General features: G+C 40.1%; 1 protein-coding gene across 1 annotated transcript; it reads left to right on the top strand.

The window, feature by feature from the left end:
• The first annotated feature begins 2,172 nt into the window (after positions 1–2,172).
• Positions 2,173–16,389, top strand: LOC112214481 (oligosaccharyltransferase complex subunit ostc). The gene is made up of 4 exons (XM_024373251.2): positions 2,173–2,482; positions 10,619–10,712; positions 10,868–11,065; positions 16,082–16,389. Exons 1-4 carry the CDS (start codon positions 2,344–2,346, stop codon positions 16,098–16,100), a joined length of 450 nt encoding a protein of 149 aa, XP_024229019.1. The 5' UTR covers positions 2,173–2,343; the 3' UTR covers positions 16,101–16,389.
• The last annotated feature ends 412 nt before the right edge of the window (positions 16,390–16,801 follow it).

Raw genomic sequence — 16,801 nt, 5'->3', positions numbered from 1 at the left:
AAATTATTATAAGCCAGCTGGCTGACGATACTACACTTTTTCTGAAAGACGCTAACCAAATTCCCATATCGATCAATGTGATATACAATCCTTTTCCAAAGCATCTGGTATATATCTTAACATTAATAAATGTGAACTCATAGCTCTCAAAGATTGTGTGACACCTTCATATTATGGTATTCCAGTAAAAGAAGAACTTACATATTTAGGCATAACCATTACAAAGGATCAGAAGTCTAAAGGCTTACTAAATTTTAACCCTCTTATTAAAAAACCCCAGAAGAAACTAAATCAATGCTACAGAGGGACTTATCTTTAAAAGATAATACTTTTTAAATAATAATAACCAAGGCTGAAGGTATCTCTAGACTAACATATGGTGCTCTATCTTTATATCTTGACAGTAAAATAAGCAAGGAGATAGACCAGATGCTTTTCAACTTTCTTTGGAGAAACCGTACCCATTACATTAGGAAAACTGTTGTAATGAATACTTATGAGAATGGTGGACTGAATTTTCTGGACTTTACTACTTTAAATAATACTTTTAACATCAATTGGATAAAACAATTCCTAAGAAGACCCATTTCTATCTGGAATTTTGTTCCTCATCATGTCTTCTCTACTTTTGGTGGCCTTAACTTCATGTTGTTTTGCAATTATAATGTTGACAAAGTTCCAGTGAAACTTTCTGCTTTTCATCGGCAGGTTTTCTTGTCATGGTCCTTAATTTATAAACACAATTTTTCTCCACACAGATATTATATATGGAATAATCGGGATGTATTGTATAAAAATACCTCTTTGTTTTTAGAACATTGGTTCCGAAATAATATCCTATTGGTGAGCCAACTGGTAAATGCAGAGGGTCTTTTACTCAGTTATAAAGACTTCTTATCACTTTACAAGGTCCCTGTAACACCTAAAGATATTGCAATTGTTTTAGATGCCATTCCCTCAGGTGTTGCTATGTTTTTCAGGAACGTGTCAAGACCTGACCCTCAGAGCCTACCTTCTATTGACCCTGTTGACTCATCAGTAGGGAAGATTTGTTTCTCTTTTGGTCCATTCAACAACAGAGCGATACGATCCTTGTTTCAGCAGGATGTTGTATCTATACCTTATGTCATGCCTTATTGGAATGGATTTATTGATAATATCTGTTGGAAAAAAGTTTGGATGTTGCCACACACATACCTACTTGTGAACAAAATTAAGGAAGTTTCCTTTAAAATTATTCATAAATATTATCCTGCCAACCACTATATGAAGAAGTTTATGGAAAACATCAACTCAAATTGCTCCTTTTGTAATGACCACCCAGAAACAGTGTTGTATCTTTTTTGGCATTGTATGCATGTAAGAAAACTGTGGCAAGACATCAGTAGGTTTATAATTGAACACATTTATGAAGATTTTACACTATTGTGGAGAGATGTATTGTTTGGATTCTTTACGTACAACAGAAATAAGCTGAAACTTTTTTATGTAATTAATTTCATTATTCTTTTGGCCAAATTTCATATACACAAATGTAAATTTACAAACAGAAAACCACATTTTCGTACCCTACAAATTGAAATTGAACTGTATTTTAAGACGGTTAAATGCTCTACTAACAAAAAAGCTGTTAGAATTGTAAGTATATGCATGTCCCTTAAGGTCCTTGTGTAATTGTAATGTGATATTGTACCCCCTAGCTCGATTGTCCATTGTTTGTAATCTATGTATGCTTGTGTTCCCTCATGTGCTTTATGTATTGATTTGTTGTTAATTAAAAAATATAAAAAATAAAAAAGGTTGGGGAAAATATATATATATATATTTTAAGATAAATGCAACTTGGAAATAGCACAGGGACTGGGAGACTAGTCAGGACCGAAGGAAAGATGAACGGAGCTAAGTACAGAGAGATCATTGATAAAAACCTGCTCCCCAGAGCCCAAAAAACCCGCAACCAATACATTTTCAATCGCAACATCGTTCTCAATGTAAACTGCGAGGTTGCAACCTGGAAACACTGATGGGGGTAGATAGAACAAAAGGGTTTGCGCTATAACCGTTGATTGTCGCACAACATCTACGTCACCGCGAAGGTCTTACCAGATAAATGATCCATTCCAAAGTAAAATAGACCTTTCGTCACCCTTTGTCAGTATTCGGGTACAGTGATTTTGGATATGACATTTTTCGATTCATGAAATCCATTTTCTAATTCAAATAATGGCACTGGCTTATTAAGTGTTTATCAACGCACTCGATTTTCGGTACTTCCTGGACACGTCGACGTAGCGGACAGAAACCGGAAATCTGTTTACCGAAAGAGTACATTCGTTTTGAATTATGGAGACGTTATACGGTATACCTTTCGCAGTGTTGGAATGTCCAAATATAAAACTCAAAAAGCCGTCATGGTTGCACATGCCCTCTGCTATGACAGTCTATGCGATCGTTATTGTATCGTATTTTCTCATTACTGGAGGTAAGTTGTTGAACACTGCTGCTAGCTGTAACAGATCATGGTTATTACAGCCCCAAACATGCTTTGCTTTGGCTGTAACGTTATAAGCCAAGTTACGTCCATCTAACTAGCTATGTGTTAAAAACGATATTCAACAATCACAAGTATTGTATGCAGTTAGCGATAGCTGGGATACTCAACTTAGTCGACTCAACGATTTACGATGGAGTTGAGTGGTGACTAGTGTGGCTGGACTGGCACCTCGTCACACAAAATTACGTTGTTTTATATGTATAAATGTGTGTAATTGTGGGATATTCTTAGGGTGCTGAAATCCAGTATATGTGATGTGTGATGTCAGAGCTCCAGTCCGCCCACATCAATCACTGCTAAACTCTATCTTAAATCGTGGAGTTGAGTTTCATCAGCTACTTAACTCCAGGATTTGTAATTTATGCAAAATTATTTAGTTAACATACAGATTGAGGAAAAACCAGTACATGCAGTCAGACCAATACAATTGGCTAATCGGTGTTGCAAAAATGAAGGGATTTCATAAGAACACATAATTAACATTACAAACCATTTTTGTGCCAACCATCAACCAAATCTGCTTTTTCCAAGCACACCCATTCTGTTAACATCTAACTCAACCAGTGATCTGTTTGTGCAGTAATGTTGAACTTTTTTTTGATGTAGCTAGTGAACTAGTTTTTTTTAAGTAACTTTAGTTAAACACAGTGTAGCTTTACTGTGTGTCTAAGTAATTGGTAGCTTGGTAATTTCGATTCTTATTAATCAGGCAGTAATACACACTTAATTGGTATAAACAATAAAACCAATACCTGCAAAATCATGTAAATGTTCCTTACAAGGTAGAATGTTAAATGCAATTACATTTTAACATACTATACCTGTTTATTTGTGCGGTTTGTCCTTCAGCTGCTGGAAATGAGACAATATCTACAAGGAAGATTGTACTCAACTTTTTGAGAGCCCATAAGTACAGTGCATTTGTAAAGTATTCAGACCCTTTGACATTTTCCAAATTTTGGTTACGTTGCAGCCCTATTCTAAAATGGATTAAATTGTCCCCCCTCAATCTACACACAATACGCCACAAAGCAAACATTACATGAAATAATAATTGTAACCAATGTAAATGTAATATTTCCTTTTATTTATGTGTGTATGGATGTATTTGTGTATATGTATGTGTGTGTGTATATGTATGGATTTTTAATGAATTTATTTGCAAATTATGGTGGGAAATAAACTTTTGTTATTAACCAAATACTTATCTCAATAATTTGTTATATACCCTTTGTTGGCAATGACAGAGGTCAAACGTTTTCTGTAAGTCTTCACAAGGTTTTCACACACTGTTGCTGGTATTTTGGCCCATTCCTCCATGCAGATCTTCTCTAGAGCCGTGATGTTTTGGGGCTGTTGCTGGGCACGGACTTTCAACTCCATCCAAAGAATTTCTATGGGGTTGAGATCTGGAGACTGGCTAGGCCACTCCAGGACCTTGAAATGCTTCTTACAAATCCACTCCTTCGTTGCCCGGGCGGTGTGTTTGGGATCATTCTCATGCTGAAAGACCCAGCCACGTTTCATCTTCAATGCCCTTGCTGATGGAAGGTGGTTTACACTCAATCTCACGATACATGGCCCCATTCATTCTTTCCTTTACACGGATCAGTCGTCCTGGTCCCTTTGCAGAAAAACAGCCCCAAAGCATGATGTTTCCACCCCCATGCTTCACAGTAGGTATGGTGTTCTTTGGATGCAACTCAGCATTCTTTGTCCTCCAAACACGACGAGTTGAGTTTTTACCAAGAAGTTATATTTTGGTTTCATCTGACCATATGACATTCTCCCAATCTTCTTCTGGATCATCCAAATGCTCTCTAGCAAACTTCAGACGGGCCTGGACATGTATTGGCTTAAGCAGGGGGACACGTCTGGCACTGCAGGATTTGAGTCCCTGGCGGCGTAGTGTGTTACTGATGGCAGGCTTTGTTACTTTGGTCCCAGCTCTCTGCAGGTAATTCACTAGGTCCCCCTGTGTGGTTCTGGGATTTTTGCTCACCGTTCTTGTCATCATTTTGACCCCACGGGGTGGGATCTTGCATGGAGCCCCAGATCGAGGGAGATTATCAGTGGTCTTGTATGTCTTCCATTTCCTAATAATTGCTTCCACAGTTGATTTCTTCAAACCAAGCTGCTTACCTATTGCAGATTCAGTCTTCCCAGCCTGGTGCAGGTCTACAATTTGTTTCTGGTGTCATTTGACAGCTCTTTGGTCTTGGCCATAGTGGAGTTTGGAGTGTGACTGTTTGAGGATGTGGACAGGTGTCTTTTTTTACTGATAACAAGTTCAAACAGGTGCCATTAATACAGGTAACGAGTGGAGGACAGAGGAGCCTCTTAAAGAAGAAGTTACAGGTATGTGAGAGCCAGAAATATTGCTTGTTTGTAGGTGACCAAATACTTATTTTCCACCATAATTTGCAAATACATTCATTAAACATCCTACAATGTGATTTTCTGGATTTTTTTTTTTTTCATTTTGTCTGTCATAGTTGAAGTGTACCTATGATGAAAATTACAGGCCTCTCTCATCTTTTTAAGTGGGAGAACATGCACAATTGGACAATTGGTGGCTGACTAAGTACTTTTTTCCCCCACTGTACATGCATACATAAGTATTCAGACCCTTTACTCAGTACTTTGTTGAAGCACCTTTTGGAAGCGATTACAGCTTCGAGTCCTCTTGGGTATGACGCTACAAGCTTGTCAGCTTTATTTGGGGAGTTTCTCCCATTTATCTCTGCAGACCCTCTCAAGCTCTCAGGTTGGATGGGGAGCGTCGCTGTATAGCTATTTTCAGGTCTATCCAGAGATGTTCGATCGGGTTCAGGTCTGGGCTTTGGCTGGGCCACTCAAGGACATTCATAGAATTGTCCTGAAGCCACTCCTGCGTTGTCCTGGCTGTGTGCTTAGGTTCGTTGTCCTGTTGGATGGTGAACCTTCGCCCCAGTCTAAGGTCCTGACCGCTCTGAAGCAGGCTTTCATCAAGGATCTCTGTACTTTGATCCGTTCATCTTTCCCTCGATCTTGACTAGTCTCCCAGTCCCTGCCGCTGAAAAACATCCCCACAGCATGATACTGCCACCACCGTGCTTTACCGTAGGGATGGTGGCAGGTTTCCTCCAGATGTGACGCTTGGCATTCAGGCCAAGGAGTTCAATCAGGGTTTTATCAGACCACCGTTTCTCATTGTTTGAGACTCTTTAGGTACCTTTTGGCAAACTTCATGCTGGCTGTCATGTGCCTTTTACTCAGGAGTGGCATTTGTCTGGTCACTACCATAAAGGCCTGATTGCTGGAGTGCTGCAGAGATGGTTGTCCTTCTGGAAGGTTGTCAAATCTCCACAGAGAAACTCTGGAGCAACTGTTAGTGACCATCAGGTTCTTGGTCACCTCCCTGACCAAGGCCCTTCTCCCTCGATTGCTCATTTCGGCTGGGCGGCCACCTCTTGGTGGTTCCAAACTTCTTCCATTTTAAGAATGATGGAGGCCACTGTGTTCTTGGGGACCTTCAATGCTGCAGAAATGTTTTGGTACCCTTTCCCAGATGTATGCCTCGACAAAATACTGTCTCGGAGCTCTACGGACAATTCCTTCGACCCCATGGCTCGGTTTTTGCTCTGACATGCACTGTCAACTGTGGGACCTTATATAGAAAGGCCTTTCCAAATTAAGTCCAATCAATTGAATTTACCACACGTGGACTCCAAGTTGTAGAAACATCTCAAGGATGATCATTGGAAACCGGATGCACCTGAGCTCAATTTCGAGTCTCATAGTAAAGGGTCTGAATACTTATTTACATAAGGTATTTCCTCAAATAAAAAATAATGTTTTCGCTTTGTCATTGTCGGGTATCGAGGGGTCTGATTACTTTCCGAATGCACTGTACATGATTTGGTTCAGCACCGGGGTAAAATACGTTTTATATTGGATATTCAGTTCTCCTCAATTTTGCCATGACAACGAACATTGTATATTCTGAATCAGATGAGGGAGAACAATTCCACACTTTGCTATTTTTTTTGTTGTATAAATTAAGAAATCACTCAACGTGTGGATTGTTCTCCCTCGTTCAGAATATACTATGTTCAAGGCCATGGCATGCTTGGTTCAATAGCTACACTGAGCAAAAATATAAATGCAACATATACAGTGTTAATCTCATGTTTCATGAGCCGAAATAAAACATCCCAGAAATGTTCCATATGCACAAAAAGCTTATTTTTCTCTAATTATTTGGGACAAATTTGCATGCATCCCTGTTAGTGAGCATTTCTCCTTTGCCAAGGCAATCCATCCAACTGACAGGTGTGGCATCGCCAACAGCCAATGAAATTGCAGGGCGCCAATTACAAATCAACAAAAATCTCCCCCCCAAAAATTCTCAAACATACAAGTATTAGGCACCATTTTAAAGATAAAAATCTCGTTAATCCAGCCACAGTGTCTGATTTCAAAAATGCATTACAGCGAAAGCTCCACAAACGATTATGTTAGGTCACCACCAACTCACAGAAAAACCCAGACATTTTTCCAGCCAAAGAGAGGAGTCACAAAAAGCACCAATAGAGATAAAATTAATCAATAACCTTTGATGTTCTTCATCAGATGACACTCATAGGACTTCATGTTACACAATACATGTATGTTTTGTTCGATAAGGTTCATATTTATATCCTAAATTCTTATTTGTGCGTGTTACGTTCAGTAGTTCCAAAACATGCAGTGATTATTGCAGAGAGCCACATGAATTCACAGAAATACTCATTCTAAATGTCGATGAAAATATAATTGTTAGACATGGAAATATAGATACACTTCTTTTGTTAGGGCGTTTGGTAAACAAATCCAAATGCGTGATCTGGTCCATTTGGACGAAACGTTCAAAAAGTTATATTACAGGTCGAAGAAACTTGTCAAACTAAGTATAGAATCAATCTTTAGGATGTTTTTATCATAAATGTTCTATAATGTTCCAACCAGAGAATTCCATTGTCTGTAGAAAAGCAATGGAACGAGAGAGAACTCTCAAGTGAAAGCGCGTGACTTAGAACGAGGCTGTAGGCAGACCCCCTTAGTCAAACATCTCCCATCCGACCCCCCCCTTTCACATGAGAAGCCTGAAACAACGTTCTAAAGACGGCGGACATCTAGTGGAAGCCTTAGGAAGTGCAACATAACCAATATCCCACTGTCTATTCAATAGGGGTGAGTTAAAATACTACAAACCTCAGACTTCCCACTTCCTGTTTGGATTTTCTTCTCAGGTTTTTGCCTGCCATATGAGTTCTGTTATACTCAGACATCATTCAAACAGTTTTAGAAACTTCAGAGTGTTTTCTATCCAATACTACCAATAATATGCATATATTAGCATCTGGGACTGAGTAGGAGGTAGTTCACTCTGGGCACACTATTCATCCAAAAGTGAAAATGCTGCCCCCTATCCCAAAGAAGTTAAACAGCATGATTATTACACAGGTGCACCTTGTGCTGGGGACAAAAGGCCACTCTAAAATGTGCAGTTTTGTCACACAACACAATGCCACAGATGTCTCAAGTTGAGGGAGTGTGCAAATGGCAATGCACCTTAAAGTTGATTGTCAACCGCTATATAAAGTCCAAAGAAGAACACTGAAATGGTAGAGATTACGAGAAACAAACTCGGTTTACCGTTTTATGTGTGGATTAATTGTCGGAGTAGAGGACCTTGTGCATTTCAGGTAAAAAAACAACCCAACGTTTATATCGCAGGGCAAATTAGCTAGAAACAGCATGCTAGCTAGTGAAATTGCCATACATTTTTGCTTATCGACCTGTCCCCAAGTGAATATAATTGGTTCAGAGTTCGTTTTGATATTTCAACCTGTGTCTTGCGCGCGATGGCGGATGCATGCACGGTCTGGTCAGCATCTAACTTTACCTCTGTACCTAACTAGAGGTCGACCGATTATGATTTTTCAACGCCGATACTTTAAAAAATAATAATAATGTAATAATGACAATTACAACAATACTGAATGAACACTTATTTTAACTTAATATAATACATCAATAAAATCAATTTAGCCTCAAATAAATAATGAAACATGTTCAATTTGGTTTAAATAAGGCAAAAACAAAGTGTTGGAGAAGAAAGTAAAAGTGCAATATGTGCCATGTAAGAAATCTAACGTTTAAGTTCCTTGCTCAGAACATGAGAACATATGAAAGCTGGTGGTTCCTTTTAACATGAGTCTTCAATATTCCCAGGTAAGAAGTTTTAGGTTGTAGTTATTATAGGACTATTTCTCTCTATACCATTTGTATTTCATTAACCTTTGACTATTGGATGCTCTTACAGACACTTTAGTATTGCCAGTGTAACAGTATAGCTTCCGTCCCTCTGTTCGCTCCTACCTGGGCTCGAACCAAGAACACATCGACAACAGCCACCCTCGAAACAGCGTTACCCATGCAGAGCAAGGGGAACAACCACTCCAAGTCTCAGCGAGTGACGCTTGAAACGCTATTAGCGTGCACCCCGCTAACTAGCTAGCCATTTCACATCGGTTACACCAGCCTAATCTCGGGAGTAAATAGGCTTGAAGTCATAAACGGGGCAATGCTTGAAGCATTGCGAAGAGCTGCTGGCAAAATGCATGAAAGTGCTGTTTGAGTGAATGCTTATGAGCCTGCTGGTGCCGCCTACCACCGCTCAGTCAGACTGCTCTATCAAATCATAGACTTAGTTATAACTTAATAACACACAGAAATACGAGCCTTAGGTCATTAATATGGTAGAATCCGGAAACTATCATCTCGAATACAAGACGTTTATTCTTTCGGTGAAATACGGAACTGTTCCGTATTTTAATTAACGGGTGGCATCCATAAGTCTAAATATTCCTGTTACATTGCACAACCTTTAATGTTATGTCATAATTACGTAACATTCTGGCAATTTAGGCGGCCCAAACTGTTGCATATACACTGACTTGCGTGCAATGAACACAAGAGAAGTGACACAATTTCACCTGGTTAATATTGCCTGCTAACCTGGATTTCTTTTAGCTAAATATGCAGGTTTAGAAATATATACTTCTGTGTATTGATTTTAAGAAAGGCATTGATGTTTATGGTTAGGTACACATTGGAGCAACGACAGTCCTTTTTCACGAATACGCACCGCATCGATTATACGCAGGACACGCTAGATAAACTAGTAATATCATCAACCATGTGTAGTTAACTAGTGATTATGATTGAATGATTGTTTTTTATAAGATAAGTTTAATGCTAGCTAGCAACTTACCTTGGCATACTGCATTTGCGTAACAGGCAGGCTCCTTGTGGAGTGCAATGTAATCAGGTGGTTAGAGCGTTTGACTAGTTAACTGTAAGGTTGCAAGATTGAATCCCCGGGCTGACAAGGTAAAAATCTGTCATTCTGCCCATGAACAAGGCAGTTAACCCACCGTTCCTAGGCCATCATTGAAAATAAGAATGTGTTCTTAACTGACTTGCCTAGTTAAATAAAGATTAAATAAAGGTGTAAAAAAAAAATTGGCCAAATCGGTGTCCAGAAATACTGATTTCCGATTTGTTATGAAAACTTGAAATCGTCCATTCCGATTAACCGGTCGACCTCTATACCTAACTATATAACTACAGGCACTCTTAAAAAGTTGGGTAAATAATACTGTGGATAATTTGTGTAATTTTGAGCAGCTGAAGGAGTTAACTTTAAATTGAATTTTATTCAACATACTGGCTTGTTTTACAAGATTTTGCAAGAATTCATTTCAGGCTGTATATACCAATTGTGTATTACAGCCTGATTAATTACACTAGGTAATGTTAAACTATATTCTAAGAGTAGCTTCCCCCACACTGTGGCTAATGAACCTTGAGTCATTTATTAGGCGATTTGTATAGGCTACTTGAAGAAAGCCAGCTCAGATGGTCTGGGCTAGCATTGCACCTTCTTTTGCCCTCGCACATCACGTTTACCATGCCAATGCATAGCTAACTATTGATTTTCTAAGGGCTTTCATCGTGTCTCTCTCCCATCTGCAGGCATTATCTACGATGTCATTGTGGAACCACCTAGTGTGGGTTCAATGACTGATGAACATGGGCACCAGCGGCCTGTTGCGTTTTTGGCATACAGGTAAGTACGCTGCCCCTTTGCCAGTGTATGCTGTTCCTGCATTGTCAATGCTTGGGGCCATCATTTACCCTATTTATCATAATTATCTGCATTGTATTGCCAAATATGTAAAGGGGGTAGTCCTAAACACTTTATTTGTTCTCTTTCACATGAAGAGTGAATGGCCAGTACATCATGGAAGGGTTGGCCTCCAGTTTCCTCTTCACTATGGGAGGCTTGGGCTTCATAATCCTGGATCGCTCCAATGCCCCAAACATCCCTAAACTCAACCGCTTCCTCCTCCTGTTCATTGGTTTTGTAAGCGTCCTGCTCAGCTTCTTCATGGCCAGGGTGTTCATGAGAATGAAACTGCCGTAAGTAATCTCTTGTGAAGATTTATTAGGATGCCTCCAAACCAAAACACATGAAACTAATGTCTGTGGGGTGAGGAGAAATTAGCTATTTTCTGATGGACAGCACAACACAAACCTAGGCCCTTCCCCAACACACTGCTCCCATTGAAAACCATTAAGTTGCTGCGTTTTTTAAACATTTGTTTGTCTAGTTTGAAGACGACCTAATCGTCACAACGCAAGCAACACTCTTGATAGGATGGTTGAGATGGATGTTTGGGTGTTGCACAACAACTCAAAAGATGTACAGTGGGGCAAAAAAGTATTTAGTCAGCCACCAATTGTGCAAGTTCTCCCACTTAAAAAGATGAGAGAGGCCTGTAATTTTCATCATCGGTACACTTCAACTGTGACAGACAAAATGAGAAAGAAAATCACATTGTATATGATTTTTAATGAATTTATTTGCAAATTATGGTGGAAAATAAGTATTTGGTCAAAAACAAAAGTTTATCTCAATACTTTTGTTATATACCCTTTGTTGGCAATGACAGAGGTCAAACGTTTTCTGTAAGTCTTCACAAGGTTTTCACACACTGTTGCTGGTATTTTGGCCCATTCCTCCATGCAGATCTCCTCTAGAGCAGTGATGTTTTGGGGCTGTTGCTGGGCAACACGGACTTTCAACTCCCTCCAAAGATTTTCTATGGGGTTGAGACTGGCTAGGCCACTCCAGGACCTTGAAATGCTTCTTACGAAGCCACTCCTTCGTTTCCCGGGCGGTGTGTTTGGGATCATTGTCATGCTGAAAGACCCAGCCACGTTTTATCTTCAATGCCCTTGCTGATGGAAGGAGGTTTTCACTCAAAATCTCACGATACATGGCCCCACTCATTCTTTCCTTTACACGGATCACTTTTCCTGGTCCCTTTGCAGAAAAACAGCCCCAAAGCATGATGTTTCCACCCCCATGCTTCACAGTAGGTATGGTGTTCTTTGGATGCAACTCAGCATTCTTTGTCCTCCAAACACGACGAGTTGAGTTTTTACCAAAAAGTTATATTTTGCTTTCATCTGACCATATGACATTCTCCCAATCTTCTTCTGGATCATCCAAATGCTCTCTAGCAAACTTCAGACGGGCCTGGACATGTACTGGCTTAAGCAGGGGGACAGGTCTGGCACTGCAGGATTTGTGTGACTGATGCTAGGCTTTGTTACTTTGGTCCCAGCTCTCTGCAGGTCATTCACTAGGTCCCCCCGTGTGGTTCTGGGATTTTTGCTCACCGTTCTTGTCATCATTTTGACCCCACGGGGTGAGATCTTGCATGGAGCCCCAGATCGAGGGAGATTATCAGTGGTCTTGTATGTCTTCCATTTCCTAATAATTGCTTCCACAGTTGATTTCTTCAAACCAAGCTGCTTACCTATTGCAGATTCAGTCTTCCCAGCCTGGTGCAGGTCTACAATTTTGTTTCTGGTGTCCTTTGACATTTCTTTGGTCTTGGCCATAGTGGAGTTTGGAGTGTGACTGTTTGAGGTTGTGGACAGGTGTCTTTTTTTCTGATAAGTTCAAACAGGTGCCATTAATACAGGTAACGAGTGGAGGACAGAGGAGCCTCTTAAAGAAGAAGTTACAGGTCTGTGAGAGCCAGAAATCTTGCTTGTTTGTAGGTGACCAAATGCTTATTTTCCACCATAATTTGCAAATAAATTCATTAAAAATCCTACAATGTGATTTTCTGGATTTTTTTTCTCATTTTGTCTGTCATAGTTGAAGTGTACCTATGATGAAAATTACAGTCCTCATCTTTTTAAGTGGGAGAAATTGCACAATTGGTGGCTGACTAAATACTTTTTTGCCCCACTGTACATATGAGATGAGTATTGTAGGGTATGTAAACATTAAAGTGGCATAGTTTAAAGTGGCTAGTGATACATGTATTACATAAAGACGCAGTAGATGATATAGAGTACAGTATATATATATATATGATATGAGTAATGTAGGGTATGTAAACATTATATTAAGTGGCATTGTTTAAAGTGGCTAGTGATACATTTTTACATCAATTCCCATCAATTTCCATTATTAAAGTGAGTTGGAGTTGAGTCAGTATGCTGGCAGCAGCCACTCAATGTTAGTGGTGGCTGTTTAACAGTCTGGCCTTGAGAGAGAAGCTGTTTTTCAGTCTCTCGGTCCCTGCTTTGATGCACCTGTACTGACCTCGCCTTCTGGATGATAGCGGGATGATCTTTATGGCCTTCCTGTGACATCGGGTGGTGTAGGTGTCCTGGAGGGCAGGGAGTTTGCCCCCGGTTATGCAGACCTCACTACCCTCTGGAGAGCCTTACGGTTGTGGGCGGAGCAGTTGCCGTACCAGGCGGTGATACAGCCCGACAGGATGCTCTCGATTGTGCATCTGTAGAAGTTTGAGTGCTTTTGGTGACAAGCCGAATTTCTGCAGCCTCCTGAGGTTGAAGAGGCGCTGCTGCGCCTTCTTCACAACGCTGTCTGTGTGGGTGGACCAATTCCGTTTGTCCGTGATGTGTACGCCGAGGAACTTAAAACTTACTACCTTCTCCACTACTTACCCGTTGATGTGGATGGGGGGTGCTCCCTCGGTACAGGAGAGGGCTCAGAACGCACCCTTGTGGGGCCCCAGTGTTGAGGATCAGCGGGGTAGAGATGTTATTACCTACCCTCACCACCTGGGGGCGGCCCGTCAGGAAGTCCAGTTCCCAGTTGCACAGGGCGGGGTCGAGACCCAGGGTTGCAAAGGGTCTGAATACTTACGTAAATAAGGCTTTCCTGTTTGGGGTATTGTGTATAGGTAGATTATTATTTATTTTTTTTACAATTTAATCTAGTTTAGAATAAGGCTGTAACAAAATGTGAAAAACGAACTGATAGTTATACACAAAGCAATAATTTTACTTCTTGTTTTTTCTCTATTGCCATTGTCTTTGGCTGGAAGAAGATTTAGTGAATTGGGAGGTGCAGAGTGAGAATACAGTAGGGGGAGTGCAAGTGATTCTCAAATGTAATGTTGTATGCGTTCTCAACACTAAACGTCCGAACGTCTTCGGGGAATGCACTCGGCGCATGAGTGTGGAGCACGGTAGTATGCATATAGAGAAGCACCCACTGTTTTTGACTCTATGATAATGTTGGCAAAACACTATGGATGTATCTCCAAATGGCACACTATTCCCTATATAGTACACTACTATTAACCGGGGCCCATACTTCCCTGGCAAAACTAGTGCACTATATATGGATGTTTTTTAAATGATTTAATTTATCCTTTATATAACTAGGCAAGTCCGTTATGAACAAATTCTTATTTACAATGACGGCCTAGGAACACTGGGTTAACTGTCTTGTTCAGGGGCGGAACGACAGATTTTTACCTTGTCAGCTCAGGGATTTGATCTAGCAACCTTTCGGTTACTGGCCCAACGCTCTAACCACTAGGCAACCTTACGCCCCAATAGTGTGCGGTCATTTGGTACAAAACCTAAGACTATCAAATATCGAAGGAAGCTAAATATTGGCCTATCCCATTGGGCACCGACGTCAAGTCAACATCCATTCCACGTTGGTTCAATGTAGTTTTGTGTGTGCCCAGTGGGATATCTAAAAACCTGTATTTTGAGTTGAACATCCTTTGTCAAGGCACCGTAGTGTTGTCATCAAAATTAGAGCTGTTGCATTAGCAGAATGTGATGCTCATATTTCAAATGATGTGATATAATTGGAATGGAAAAGGCGCAATTCTCGCTCACCATTAAACTCATTATTTTATTTAAACAACTATTAAAAGCTTGACATTTCAGCCTTCATCAGAACAATGACAGAGGGAATAGAGAAGTACATGTAGGGATGGGGGGGAGACAATTAGGGAGAACTCTATTCAGCTGGCAGTGCCAATGAGAGGTGTGGCAGTCAATTCAAGTAGGTCCGCAGGGTAAGAGGTACTGTGGTCAAAGGCAAAATACAGACTAGAAAACAATAATGCAATGGAAAATGCTATGCAATCAAATTACAACTGCAAAAGATAGTGAAGATGTAAAATCCTTGCATTGTTCAGGAACACGTATTTTCCATGAAGTATTTGTTCCAAAAAAAATGTCCTTGAAGGCAGATAAAGCACATATGCGGTTTATAATAAGATCAAACACTTTTGCATGTGAACTGGGAATCCTAAGTCATTACTCCACATGCTTGACATACATCACTTTGTTTTGAGCCGACTTCGCTTTCAGCTTTGAACTGGACACCTGGCTCAAACCCAGGAGGTGTTTTTCACCTGGTTCAAACCCCTTATGACCCGTGAATCGGGCCAGCTTAATCAATGTTCTGATTAAGGCCATTGATAAATGCTGAAACATCAAGCTTTTACTAGTTGTTGTTCAAATAAAATTTGTGTTTAATGGTGAGTGAGCATTTCCCCTTTTCAACTCACGTTGGTTAAGCGCCCTCCACTTCCACGTTGGTTAAGCGCCCTCCACGATTCATCACTCCATGGTGATCTTAGGCTTGTGTGCTGCTGCTCAGCCATGGAAACCCATTTCATGAATCTCCCGACGAATAGTTATTGTGCTGACGTTGTTTCAAGAGGCAGTTTGGAACTCTGTAGTGAGTGTTGAAACAGATGTTTCCACTTCACAATAACAGCACTTAAAGCTCTAGCAAGGCAGAAATTTGAAGAACTGACTTGTTGGCATCCTATGACGGTACCACGTTAAGTCACTGAGCTCTTCAGTAAGGCCATTCTCTTGCCAAAGTTTGTCTATGAAGATTGCATGGCTGTGTGCTCAATTTTATACACCTGTCAGCAACAGGTATGGCTGAAGGGGTGTCAACATACTTTTGTATATATAGTGTGTATATCAATCAGTTATTTACCTGAACTGCTGCCAAATATTTAAAGTTTTGTCATTGAGGATCCTCCTGTTTGTTAATTTTGACCGCACGTGTTGGAAGCCTACTCTAATCTGTCTCTACCTTTTTCCTTTTATATTTCCCTGCAGTGGGTACCTCATGGGTTAAAGATGGACACAACATATTCCAAAGATGAAGAAAGAAGTGCAAAGACATGTATAACTTGTACAATCACTGATTATGTAAGAATGCTTCAATTAATTTAAGCCGGCCTAAACATTCAACACAAATTTAAATTGCAAATTTAGAATTGACAGTAACATCCTTCCCGAGCAATACGTCTTTGACCATGTTTGAGTGATGTATTAAAGGCCAGTGCTGTCAAAAATGAGATTTCCTGTGTTTTATATATTTCCCGAGGTTTTAATAATAAATACATAAAATGTGAAAATGATAATTGGTGGGATGGAGTTTTTGCCTGCCTGGTGACATTACGAGGCGGTATGATAATACAAGCTTTCCCAAACTCAGCATCTTTCTGTTCAGAGGTTTAAAAACATCCATAATGCAACCATTCACATCACTGCAACAGATGGTTATTTGATTATTTTATAAATTATTACCAAAGATTATACAATTTGTGGTAGTATTAAATCCAAACTGAATTCATCCTAGTGAAACAGCCTGAATTCTGATGGATCACAGGGTAGCAGTACATGTTGAAGTAAGTATATAGAGAAGATTAACTTTGGCTGGATGTTCAAAAAGTAGTGATCTTTCCCTCACTGCTCAAATTGAGAGCAGCGCACAGGACCAGCAACATCTGTTTAGAAGTTGCCACTAATAGAAACGGTTTACCCTACCCAAAA

The sequence above is a fragment of the Oncorhynchus tshawytscha genome, linkage group LG15 (genome assembly GCF_018296145.1).
Source record: "Oncorhynchus tshawytscha isolate Ot180627B linkage group LG15, Otsh_v2.0, whole genome shotgun sequence".
In the NCBI taxonomy this organism is placed as follows: domain Eukaryota; kingdom Metazoa; phylum Chordata; class Actinopteri; order Salmoniformes; family Salmonidae; genus Oncorhynchus; species Oncorhynchus tshawytscha.
Note: the sequence above shows the minus strand (reverse complement) of the source record. Positions and strands in the feature narration are given on the sequence as shown.

What these genes read in the sequence shown, in the direction of transcription:
- LOC112214481 (XM_024373251.2), top strand. Translation starts at nt 2,344, where the DNA reads ATGGAGACGTTATACGGTATACCTTTCGCAGTGTTGGAATGTCCAAAT. An exon ending in GTATTTTCTCATTACTGGAG is followed by an intron (nt 2,483 to 10,618) that starts GTAAGTTGTTGA and finishes TCCCATCTGCAG; the next exon opens with GCATTATCTACGATGTCATT. An exon ending in GTTGCGTTTTTGGCATACAG is followed by an intron (nt 10,713 to 10,867) that starts GTAAGTACGCTG and finishes TTTCACATGAAG; the next exon opens with AGTGAATGGCCAGTACATCA.